Source organism: Marmota marmota, unplaced genomic scaffold, assembly GCF_001458135.2.
Source record: "Marmota marmota marmota unplaced genomic scaffold, marMar, whole genome shotgun sequence".
Lineage (NCBI taxonomy): Eukaryota > Metazoa > Chordata > Mammalia > Rodentia > Sciuridae > Marmota > Marmota marmota.
The window spans coordinates 16435727-16449348 of record NW_026000016.1 but is presented as its reverse complement, the minus strand read 5'-3'; the positions used below and the strand labels follow the sequence as shown (position 1 = coordinate 16449348).

Sequence of the window (13622 nt, the reverse complement as noted above, 5' to 3'; positions counted from 1 at the left end):
GCCGCCCCGCGCTCGGTGTTCGCTCCGATAAACTCAGGTTCTAAGAAGCACCCAGGCGCTGAACCCTAGCAATCTGTCTGCAAGCCGCAGGCGAATTGCAGCCTGAAATTACCTGATCTATGGCTGAATGAGCTGCGGTCAGTCGAAAACAGGGAAGGTGACGTCCTACTTCTATTTCTGACATTTTCTATGTTATCCAATAGAAAGGAAATGTGAGCCACATATAAAGCTTTACATATTCTAGTAACCACATTAAAAATGTAAAAAGAAGGAGATGAAATCAATTTTATTAATACATTTTAACTTAATAGATGCAATACATACACACACATGCACACACACACATACACACATTTGTTTTTCATTTTTCATTTTTTTGTACCAGGAATTGAACCCAGGGATGCTTAACTACAGAGAAACAACCCTGGCCCACTTTTTTTTCCACATTTTTTATTTTGAGACAGGGTCTCACTAAATTGCTGATGTTGGTTTGAACATGTGATCCTCCTGCCTCAGCCTCCCGAACCACTTGGGATTACAGGGGTGCACCACCATGGCCAGTGCAAAATATAATTTTGGCAGGTAAACACAAAAAGTTGTTTTTGAGATACTTAGACATTGTTTTCATATATGCTTTTGAAATCTGATATGTATTTTACACTTACAGAACATTTCAATTCAGACTAGTCATATTTCCAGGGTTCAGTTAGCCTCACATGACTAATGGCAACTCTTTGGTTTGTGCAGGTCTCTAGTGTATAAGAATTCAGCCTCAAGGATGATGATCTTTCCTATGAAAGCTTTTATGAGGTTTTGTTATATTATCTTCACTAAGGATAAATCCAGATTTTCTCAGCTGTTTTTGATTGTCTGGTTTTACCTAAACAATCTAAGCAGGAATTCATATCTAAATTCCAGCCCAACCTTTGTTCAGTATACCAGGTCTCCCTTCCTTAGTAATATCTGGCAGATACTTAGAAGTTCTATTTAATGTATCCTGAGTATAATTCACTCTGATTTTAGCAATATAAATAATAACTCTTAATATGTTCTAGAAAAATAGATCATCACTGTATAAAATTCTATTACAGAACTGAAAACCTCTCAGAAAACTACAACTCAAAATCCAAGACATCTTAGGAAATTAGTCATGAATGTAGGACTAAAATGTTTATAGTGCAGTCTCTGGTAAAACATCATTTGTATGTAAGCAACAGGCTCATGGAAGAGAAGGGAGTGAAGCTTGTTAATCAGAATTCATTACCTTTGAAACATGATCCTTCTAATGACTTGTGTATATTTCTATTTTTGCCCAGATTTTATATTTTCATATATATTGCACATTCTGATTTCAATTAGATATCATAGTCACGCAAAAATTGAAGTGAAAATCCTATGTTTACTTTCATTTCTTGTAAAAATGAATATGTTTTAGATATATGCTCCATAGAAGAATCTCCAAACTAATCTGTAGATAATCTAAGTTTTATTAGTACTCACAGAAGTTTGCGAGAATAGTTTTCAATTGCTATAAGCAAACTGAAATATTTATAGGAATTATCAAATAGACATGTACTAAAATTGATTTACTAGTATGTTGAGGTATCTATTAGTTCTAGCCACATTAACTATAAAATGGCTTTTTATTGAGATTCTGTTAAATGTATAATTTGGAGACAATTTAAGCTTTTCTATTTTTCTGTTCTTACTCCTTCAGTAGGGCTTCATAGTCTTACATACTCCTTAATAGATTTATCCCAAGATATTCTGTACTATTTGTTATTCCTCTGAATGGAATTTTTTTCCTGATAGTTTTAGTGGAGCAGAGGTGTGGTTATTGTGGTTTGTGGAAGTTATTGATCTGACATGTTCATCTTCTTTGGACTCTCTTCAGCTCTCATCTCACTTCCAATAGTTTTCTGTAGGATTCTCTTGGATATTTTTAGCCTTTTCTTGTTTTTTTTTTTTTCTTTTTGCATTGTAACCTTCAACAAAACACTGAAGTTGAAGCATCTTTTTCATGGTCTTGACTCTAATGGGAATGTTACTAGTGTTTCATCATTAAATATGATATTTACTTAAATACACTTCTGGTAAGTTCCTATGGTGGACACATTCTTAAAAGGGCCTCTCCTCTACTCATAAACATGACTCACACTTTGTATAATCTCTCTTTCTCATATGATCAAAACTGATATTTGCTTCTAACCAACAAAGTATGGCAAATGTAATGAACTATTTCTCTAATGATTATGTTTTAGCCTACAATAAAAGAAGCTAGCCTTCAAGCTGGCCTTTAAGGAAGAAATGTTGTGAACTGCTCCTGTAAAGGTCCATGTGATAGGGAACTGCAGACAGTCCTTAGGAGGAGGGGGTGGCTTCCAGCCTCCAGCCATTCAAAGGCTGAGACCCTCAGTTTTATAACAGCAAGAACGAGAATTCTGTTAACCTGAATGAGCTTTAAAATGAGCTTTAAAAGCATATTATTCTCAGCTGGAGCCTCCAAATGAGAATATAATCCAACACCTCACAGTCTTGCAAGACCCTGGGCAGAAGACTCAGTTAAGCTATTCCTAAACTCCTGATCCATGGAATTTTTGACATAATTCTTTAAGTTACTAAACTTTCAGTAATTTGCTCCAGTAGCAATAGAAACCATCAAGTTAAGGAAATGTCCTCTTAGTCTTATTCTGTTAAGTTTTTTTGTTTTTGTTTTCGTTTTTGGCACAGTACTGGAGATGGAATTGAGGGCTTCCTACATGTTAGGCAAGCACTCCACTGAGCTATATCCCCAAGCCCCTTTTTTTCTTTTAAGAGCAGGAATAGCTATTGAACTTTTGTCAAATATTTTCCTTATTCTTATTTTACTTTAAGATCAGGTGTCAACAAACTTTTTCTAAAAAAGACTATGCAGTTTGACTTGCATACCATCTGGTCTCTATCAGAACTGTTCAATCCTAGTATTATCAGGCAGAAGCAGCTCTAGAGAATACGTAAATGAGTTTGTATTATTGTGTTCTAGAATATATATGTGTGTGTATATGTGTGTGTATATATATATTTAAGTACTAGGGATGGAACCCAGGGAGCTCTACCCCCAAGCCTTTTTTTCTTTTTTCTTTTGAGATAGGGTCTCTCTAAGTTGCCCAGGCCAGTCTCAAACTTGAAGTCCTTCTGCTTTAGCCTCCAGACTAGCTGGGATTACAGGCATGTACTACTGTGCCCTGCTATAATAAACTTTATTTGCAAAAACTGGTAGCTGTCCAGACTTGGCCTGAGGCCTTAGTTTGTTGACCTCTGATTAAGATTTTTGTATTTTTTTTTTACTCCTAACCTATTAAAAGAAGTATATTAGTGGCTTTTCTAATATTGAACTATCCTTTTCATTTTCTGGGGTAAATTGTATTTGGAAATGATTTTTAAATGCACAACTGAAGTCAATATGTTAGCATTTTATTTAGGACTTTAGTATTTATATTCACAAATAATATTGGTTTAGTTCCTTTGTTCAATTCAGTGTTAATTTAGCCTCATAAAGTTGAGTTGGATAGATTTTCTGCTGTTCTTAGACTATAAAAATAATCAATATAACATGGGAATTATGTGTTCCTTAAAGCCTTAGTAGACATCTTTTTTTGTTTGTTATTTTTTTCTCCAAAGTTAATTGTTAATTTTTTATTTATCTTATTTTGTTGGTTTTGAGATTTGGACTATCTTTTATTTTGTTTCTCATTTTGTTCTATTGGAGTTTGTTGATGTATTCTTTTTAGACAAACAGATGTTCAATTTTGTGATAGTCACATATGTAGTTTGAGTATTATGTCTTAGGTTCAAAGTTCCATTTATACATATCCATCAGCTTGTTAAATGTGATCATCAAATTCTTTAAATTATTACTTTTTCTTTGGTCTGCTATATCTACTGATTTTTGAAGAGAAGTAATTTTTAAAATTATTTAATTACTAGGGCTGGGGATGTGGCTCAAGCGGTAGCGCGCTCGCCTGGCGTGCGCGGAGCGCTGGGCTCGATCCTCAGCACTACATAAAAATAAAATAAAATAAAGATGTTGTGTCCACCGAAAACTAAAAAATAAATATTAAAAAATTCTCTCTCTCCCTCTCTCTCTCAATCTTAAAAAAAAAAGATGTTGTGTCCACCAAAAAAAAAAAATATTAAAAAAATATTCTCTCTCTCTCTAAAAAATAAATTATTTAACTACTCTATATACATGTGTTTCAAGAGTTAATATTGTACCAACCAGAAAACTCAAGGAATGACAGAGGTAATCAATCACCTTCTTATATATTAAGAATGTAGACACACTGAACACTTATATATATTTGTGCTATTGAAAAGAAATATTTTTGCCAAGTATGGTGGTACATTCCTTAATCCCAGTGTTGAAACATTGAGGCAGGAAGATTACAAGTTCAAGGAGTCTTAGCATTTAGCAAGATCTCTTTTCAAATTACAAAATAAAAAGGACTGAGCTCAATCTCCCACCCACCCCTACCCGCCCCCCCAAAAAAAAGAAAGAAAGAAAGGAAAGAAAAAAAGAAATGGAAAGGAAAAAATTTTTCAATTAAGGCTATTAAAGTCTTGATTGTTGTTAATGGCAGCTATAGTTCTTCCAATTTACTGGTTGGCCTAAAAATATTTAAGAGTTACTCATCAGTACTATAGTTAAACTGGCACTTAGTTTACCCACTTTATATTGTGTGACTATAGATATTGAAACATGATACATACATATTGTAGATTTAACTTCTCTGGAAGTAATACTTTGATTTAATTTTTTATTCTGAACAAAGACAACTATTGAATTTCTTGTAAACATGAAAAGTGACTACCTCACACCAGTCTATAGATGCATCAGGGTTGTTGCACAGTTTCCTATAAAAGCATTTCACATCTTGAGTCTTCACTTCTGAACCAAAGAGTTCCTGAACCGATGAATAAAACTTGTTATAGTCAATGACATCTGCATTGGAAAAAGCACAATTACATTTTCATCAAATTCCAAGGCCTATATTTCACATTTCAGCTTTTTATCTATTTCCTAACCTTCCATTTCCTTATTTCAACCTATAAAAATCAAATTTATCTGCATTTTAAAGATCTTGTCTTTGGAAACATAACTAGGCCTTTGGCTAAAATAATACTAAATCTGTAGAAAATATCTTGCTTTTGGTAGACTGTGCTTTCTCTACAGCCTTTGTTTCAGCTATCTTAGAAATTTTGGGCAGGAACCCCAAAATAAGAAAATGAATTACTTCTTTGTTATTGTGAAAAGTTTTACCAACTAAAATGAAATGAAAGGTAGAGTGTGCAAAGAACAATAATTGGTTGGTTCTTTGACGCTGTGTAAACATAAACATACACACACACACACACACACACACATACACCACTGTTTGAATCTTCATTTTGCCAAATATACTGATTTACTGGGGTTATGTTACCTGCAGTCAAGTTAGGAAAACTGTGTGTATCCCAGCTGTCTGGATTCAGTCACCCACCCATGTAGGAAATAAGCAAGCGATACAGAAAGGAAAAATGAATTTAATGCAGTTTGAGCACCCTGGGGAGAAGCAGTTAGATTGTTCCTCCTTCAGTCTTACAAAAGGAGTAACAATTTATAGAAACAAAAGCCAGGAGATACACATATGTAGGTTTAACTAGGCTATTCTAGTTAGAGAATGGGTCACAGCTTCAGCTTCCTTAGTGCCTTCCTGGGCCAGGGGAAACGTTCTCAATTTCCTTCTTGGCTTGAGGAAGTTCACGATGCTAAAACAATTCCATAGGAGGTCTGTTTCAGTAAGACTGTTGACTCTAAGGTCACAAAAGAGTTAGATGCAATGATTTCTCGAACTGTACACAGAGATCAGATTCTTTTATTTAGTTCACACAACTATATTGAGAATTGTGTGTCAAAACTGAGCTAGACATGTGACTTAGAATGAAAACTCAGCCAGCAGGATTCCTGCTCTCAAGGGGCTTATATTCTAGGCAGAGGATCAGAAAATGAAAAAGTTAACAAACAATTCACAGATGGTGACAGGTAAGGCTCATTAATAGAGACAGACATTAAGTTAGCGGTTATTTATTCATAAGGTAGGAAGTAGTATTGCTGGAAAAAGGCATGAGGGAACTTGCTGGAAGATTAGAAATGTTCTTTGTCTTGGTCTGGTTGGTGCTATAGGTACGTTGACCAATGTTCAAATTTATGAAGCTCCATACTTAAGCTTATAATTGCACTTTGTGGATTGTTGACTTTATGGGTATGTCAACCTCAGTGCAAAGTAAAACTAAATGGCATTATAGAATGAAATAAGTGGGATGAAAGCAATCAATGGGAAACTGTGATAGAATTATATGATGTTGGGGACCTCGGGGAAGGCTTCTTTAAGGAGGAAGATAAGACTATTAAACTAAGGAAAATTTAATATCAAGCTAAGAAAAAAGGAGTCAGTCATTTGTAAAGAAGACAAGAATATTTAGACAAAGGCTGATAAACACAAAGCCTTGGTTGGAAAGAACTCTGTGTGTTCTGGGAAGGTGAGTAAGTATAGTTTAGTGGGTACTAGGAAAGTGCTATGAGCTAAGACCAGAGACACAGGAGGGTTAAACTAGGGTCAGAGTTGGTCTTTTATCCTAAGCACTATGGTAGGCTATACTGGAGGGTTTCACAGAGGGAAAGGATAATCTGACTTAATTTTTAACTTTTTTTAATTTAAATTTTATTTTATTTTATTTTTAATTTTATAACTTTTTATTTTTATTATTTTTATGTGGTGCTGAGGATCGAACCCAGGGCTTCAGAGGCTTGGGCCATGATGATACTGCAGTTGACTGTACATGTCTCACTGCTATAGAGAGTCTCACTTATACTTCTCTTCTCAACTTAATTATCAATAACACACTCTTTCTCTTTTGCTCTTGAAAGTGTTCCTAGTTGGAGGATAAGTGATATGAGTACCCTATAGATCCCATTGGACATGGTAAGATATGTTTGGAAGTAGAATTACAAGGACTTACAATGGAATAAAAATTGATGTGAACAAAAGTGGTGAGTGAAGGAAAGGCAGGAGTTGAGAGCACAGATTCTTGTCCAGAGAAGATATTGTGACCACTCCCACCCCGAAACACATGCATATACATATATACACAACACACATACACAACACACCCATGCACATGCAAACCTGTGCAAAAGCCATTTGGTAATGTCTGGAGACATTTCTGATTGTCAAAACTAGAGGTGGGTGTGCTACTGGCATTTAGTGAATAGAGTCCAGGGATGCTGCTAAACATCCTATAATGCATAGGACAGCCCAATGCCACCCTCACGTACATGTATACAGGAAAAAAAAAATTATTTGACCGAAAGGTCAATAGTGCTAAGGTTGAGAAACTTGTTCTAGAATGGCATTCAGGTTTCTGGTTTCAGAACTCAGCAAATGTTGGTACTATTTACCAAAACAGGAGTAACTGGGAAAGGACTACACTCCTTGGGAAAAATAAAATATTCCATTCTGGTCATATTAAACTTGAAATTACTCTGAGACACACAAATAGTTATTTAGTTATTTTAAATTCACACTAACTAGAACAATATATGTGTTTCCTTATAAATGTCATGTAATAAGTTTGATCAGATTTTCCAGTCCTGGTTTGTTTTGGATTCTATCATTGTCATTGGCAAGATTTAAGAGCAATATTGCTGGGACAAATTACTGCAGTCTACCTAATATCAATTTTGAGATAGACAACTATTCCATTAAAAACATTCTCTCATTCTTATCTTCTTGCCTATAGTAAACAGTAGGCCTAATTTTCTAATGATTATTAATGAATATAAATTTATTTCAGACAGTATTAGCAGCCTGATATAAGTTACAATTATACTTTTCCTTCTCAATCTTTCAGACCGGTGCCTCAGTTACAGTAGTCATTGGTCACAGTCATTTGTCTAGCAGTAATTACTCTTTATCTAATCTTAAAAAACTATATAGGGAGGACATATTCAATGCAGGTTTGTGATTACAAGCCTCTCAGTGGATGCAAGGTTAACTTATTTGTGAAGCACACATTTAAGGAGAACCTCCTGGACATCAGACTGTGCTCGCCTTAGGGTTGCAAAACCTTCAAAACACACATAGGTCAATGGTGGGGAAAAAGGGACAGGAATATATATATATTTCAGCAGGCTAAATACATCAGGTAAATTCCTTAAGACAGCAATAAGTGCATTAGCAGTCTGAAGATGCCTTTCCTTAGGGGAAGTTAGGGACTTTTTGCAAAGAAGTGATATTTTATTTGGATCTTAAAAGATGAACAGGACTTTACAGGTATCAAAGAAAAAGAAAGAAAAAGAAAAGGAGGAAAGGAATTGTACATTGGGGGAATGATGCAGCAAAATCAATGATTAAGAGTCTGACATACTTAGAAATGCTAAAAAGTTTATGATAGGGCAGAAGGTGCGGAAAGAAAGTGCCAGGAACAGAGACTAGAAAGGTAAGTTGAGGCATGATTGTTAATGGGCCTGCATGCCAAGTTAACATACATGGATTTCAGAGGTCAGCTAATAAGCCAGGAATATGGCAGATCTAATTTTGTAAAAGGAAAAGCTTTTTGAAAAGTATAGAGGAAGGAATCACTCTCGTCAAGAAGACTATTAATAGGCTGTTGTAATAACCCAAGAGAAAAATACTATGACCCAGTCAAAGGTTATACCAGATAAACTGGCATGGCAAATGATGTTTATACCATAAGACCCAGTGAGAACACAGTAGGCAAAGCTCAAGGAGAAAAAGAGGCACAGAAAAAAATGAAAAGGAGAAAAATCAGAAGAGAGTATTATGACAAAAGATGTAGTGGGAGGGCATTTCTTGAAGCAGAGGCGGCTAACAGTGTCAATGCAGCAAAATGGCTAAGTGGGCTGCAAAGGGGAAAACAATTTATTGAATTTGGCAACTGTGTTAGGTTCTCAAATACCTTAGTAAGAGCATTTTCAGCAAAGTGATGAGGAAAGCCAGGCTGGAGAAGGTTGACAATGAAGTGGTAATGCTGTAAGGAAATTTAGTGGAGAAGCAAAGGAGAGATATACAGTGGTAGCTAAAGGGAAGAGAAAGTCAAGGTCAGGGCGCTTGAGTATATTTTTAGATTGAGAGGACAAAGCCAGTGAAAGGAGATTTTTGAGGCTGTTGTAGCAAAGTGACTGCCTTGGAAGGGTGGAGGGAGGACAGGTGCTGCTTTAGGTACTTTGAAAGTGGAAGAAAGGGAATTTGAGAGACTTCATGTCTTTGGGCCATGCTTTCCCATATAATATAGGAAACTTGGCTGGGAGGGGTAGAGATCCCATAGAAGATTTCAGAAAAGATGGTAAGAATTTGGAAAATCAATTACAGAGAACGAAATAAACTGACTGGGGGAAATTAAGTTTTATTGAGATGTTTAGAAAGCCTGGCCAAGTACAAAACTACCCAAAGTGCATATCTAACAGGACTTACACCACCTAGCTCTAATACTTAAAAGTTGAGTGACTTAGGCAGGTGACTCATCTCTACCTCCTGTCTTTTCAGAAATAAAATGGACATGTTAGTAATCTTTGTCTATTCAGATTGCCATGCAAATCACATTAAATCATACTTATTAAAATAACATAAATTATTAAATGCTATTCAAATAATACTGGTTTGGGTACAAACACCCAAAATGAATATTTTTTACTTACATATGATTAAGTAACCTGGCACACATAAGGCAGGCCACATTGTCCCTTTAGCAATTATTTGACCCTTGTTCCTTTTATTTCAATAAGAGCGTTTGTTCTATTGGGTTTTGACTGTGCTATTCAGCCTTACTCTTTATGACTGTCCTTGGGCCCCCCAAATGCATACTATACTAATCCCCTTGAACATGGCCATGGCTCTGCATTGGGTTCTCTGCCAGTCATACTCTTGGCAGACCACTGTCCACTACATTCACCTTATCTTAGCATGCTCAAATCATGCCTGCCTAGAGACATGAGGACTGTCCCAGACAATGGAAAGATAGTGAAACAGGACACTTTGTATTGCTTCTAAAAGTCCTTATGGTATCATGATAGCCTTAGATACAGAAGGATGGCTGCTGTGATTTGAATAGTGCCCCCCAAGGCCCCATGTGTTAAAAACTTGGTCAACAGCCTGTGGAGTTATCGCGAAGTAATGAAATCTCTAAGAGGTGGGACCTCGTGGGAGGAAGTTAGGTCATTGGGATATGCCCTTGAAGGGGATTTTGGGACCACAGCCAACTTCCTCTCTCTCTCTTTCTTTACCTTCTGGTTGCCTAGAGGCAAACAGCTTCCTCTATTATGTGTTCCCCATATGGTGTGCCCCAAAGCAACAGACCAATTGGCCATGGATTGAAACCTCTGAAACTCTTAGCCAAAAATAAAATAATTGGGTTTTGACTGTAAAATAAAAATAAACCTTTCCTCCTTTTATGCTGATCATCTCAGGTATTTTGTTAGAGTGACAGAAAGCTAACACAGCAGCACATAAGGCTTTCCACATTGTCACTATACACTAACTACTGTGAATCCCAGGTCAACCAGTGAGCAATCAAATCGTAGTGCCTACAAAAGAACCCCGAGATGTCATTTAATCCAATCCTCTAACTTTAAAATTGAGACAATGAAGATTCAGAGAATTGGGAAAAACATCTCCCCAAGTCAAATTAGCTATTTAGAGACAAAGAAAGAACAAGAACTCAGATCTTCAGGACCCACATTTGGTGTCCTTGCTATTAAGCTACACTGGTTTTCTCTGATGGCTTCAAACACTTCCCAGTTCTAATCAACCTCCCCAACTCTACTTCCCTGTAATCACTGTTCTTACCTTCTTTTGGGAAAAACAAGCCTGCTCTTTCACCTTTTTTCTGGAGTGCTGTCTCTTCAACCAATTTTTGAAACCCATTCACGGCTATTCTGAAATTGTTAATCAAAACTGCAGGGCTGAAATGCTTTTTGTCTCTGATATCCATATGGACACAGGGAATCTTTTATTTCTGTAGAGAAATAAAAAGTTATTTTATTTGCCAATGTGAAAAACCTTCCGTTTCCTGCAGTGCTGCTCTGCTGTCTCAATTTTTGCTCTAAGTCTCATTCTTTTGATCTCAAAATTCCAGCCTATGGATAGGAGTAAGAGTTACCATAGGATGTTAGTAGGGAGGAAGCCTGGCTTAGGTCTAACGCGTTTCCTACAGGCAAACATTTCTGCAAAACTTCCTGACCTCATAATGTTAGCAGTGTCCTTCAGATGGTACCCATTGCATCACAATGTCTCTGTAACATTTTGCTTTTTTCACAAGGAGGATATTGAAATTTGTTTCTCCTACAGGTTTTTGTATGTGGGTGTATACTTCTTTAGAGGGAAGATAAATGGGTAAATACCAAGTAAGAAAAGTAGGCGTTACTTTCTCCCTTCTATATCTCTTCTCACCTCACACCTTTTGTCTCCCTCATGGTGCTTTGAAGGAAGTTCACGCTCATTTTTTGTACCTACACTGGATATGGAAGCTTGAACTGCTACAGATGCAAATGTATTTCAGCACCTGTTATTTCTACCTCAAGTGAAGACATTTTTAGAGATCACAGAGAATTTAAAAAATGCCTCTTATTCCTTCATGCATGGACCTTCATTTAAAACAATAAAATGAACTAAGGATAGGAAGGAATAGCTCCTGTTAGGGAAGTTTTTCAAGATGTCAGTGGAATAAGAGACCTTTCTGTATGCTCCCTTCCCTCTAATTACAATCTCCAATCCCATTTAGTCCAATTGCTATCGAATCAAATTTTTCAGTCTTCACAATTTTTTTATGGGAAGGAGATGTTGTCTGTTTATCCACAACTCATTAGCTTCCTATGGTTTAGGTGAGTTAGATGAGGTTCCTACCCCTTTGGTAGTCCATTTTTTTTAAAAACATCTTGCAAGAATTTGCAGAGATAAAGCAAATGACATTGAGGAACACCTTCAGCTCCAGTACTGTTTCTTTGACATCCATCTCTAGCTACAATCTATGAGAAAGAGAATCTCTAACATCATACATAAAGAAAAATCTCCTAGCTCTATTTTCATTCTCTATGATCTCTAAAAACATTATTTCTTTTCTTTCCTTTAAAGCTTTCAAAATACAATGCAGCAATATCTGAAGAGCCACCTTTCCTATGATCCTAATGCATGTATTCTTATATTCATCCATCTATTCATTCAGCTAATATTTACTGAATACCAACATCATGCTAGAGGCACTGGATATAGCAATGAGCAAGTTAGCTTCTTGAATTTACAATCTAATATTAAAATAAGACAGGTAGACAAATAAGCAAGTTATATGTTAGAAGATAGTGAGTGTTATGAAGAAAGAACAAAGGTATGTGTTGGAGCAGGGGAGTTCAGGGAAAGTAATTATTTTTACATTAATAAAAAGACATTTGGGCAGAAATATGAAGGAAGTAAAGGTAGCATGGCACATGGATAGATGGTAGAAGGATGTTCCAGGGAAGAGCAAGAATGATGTTCTGAGATCCACATTTGCTTGACATTTCTGAAGAAAAGCGAAATGGGTGGTTTGTCTAGGATGATATGGGATGGGAGAGAGAGGAAGGGAGATAAGAGCCAGTTTCAGGGTGTTGAGGTGGGCAGATCATAGAGGATCCTATAGTCTGTTGTTGTAAAGGCTTTTACCCTGAGACATACAGGAGTTGGCAGAATAGTTACATGATCTGAATTCTATTTGAAAAGCATTGCTCTAGTTGCTTTCTATGAATCACAACTAGAAGGGAGAAAGAATAGATAGAAATAGATAAATCCATTAGGTAGCAATTTCAATAATCCAAGTTAAGAGATGACAGAAGCTTCAATTAGTGTGTAGACTATATTTATAGCCTGACTCCATGAACACACTGAAAGTAATTATAATACTTACTAAGCAATTGGAAATTGAAATGCTGACTAGATATTTGATGATATTAAGAAAATGTTGTTCATTATATTAGACATTCTAATTATATTTTATGTTGTTTGTCTATCTCCATTTGTGCTGTTATAACAAAATGTGTTAGACTGAATAATTTATAAAGATCAGAAATTTGTTTCTTATAGTTCTGGAGGCTGGGAAGGAAGCCCAATAGCAAAACTCCAGCAAATCCAATATCTGGTGAGTGCCCCATTCCTCAGAGGTGGCATCTTCTCTGTGTCCTCACATTGTGGAAGGCAGCTTCCTCCAAGCCTCTTTTATAAGGATACTAATCCCATTCATGAGAATGGAGCCCTCCTGACCTAGTCATCTCCCAAAGGCAGATCCTCCTAATACCATCACCTTGGTGGTTAGATGTCAACACATGACAGAAATGTTAATATCAAAGCATTGTTATTATTTAATGTTATATTTTAGAGCTACATATGGAAATATTTACAGATAAGCATTGAAGTATAAAGGAGCAGTCACTTGTGCAAAGTACTATTGATCATCCATACATAGTAAGGACTGAAAATTAACCACTGGAATGTGTATTATACCTTGAGGAATGCTTCATCAGTGGAATGATGGGGGGTGGGCATGGAGATAGTAGGTAT

General features: G+C 36.2%; 1 protein-coding gene across 1 annotated transcript in view; it reads right to left on the bottom strand.

Moving 5' to 3' along the window:
- Wdr64 (WD repeat domain 64) overlaps nt 1–11029 on the bottom strand; it is a 140074-nt gene extending 129045 nt beyond the window's left edge. Inside the window, exons 1-2 of the mRNA XM_048809781.1 lie at nt 10884–11029; nt 4851–4981 (exon numbers count right to left, since the gene is read on the bottom strand). Of these exons, the coding sequence (XP_048665738.1) occupies nt 4851–4981; nt 10884–11028 (276 nt within the window). The 5' untranslated portion in view covers nt 11029. The remainder of the gene's footprint in view (nt 1–4850; nt 4982–10883) is intronic.
- Nucleotides 11030–13622: the final 2593 nt, after the last annotated feature.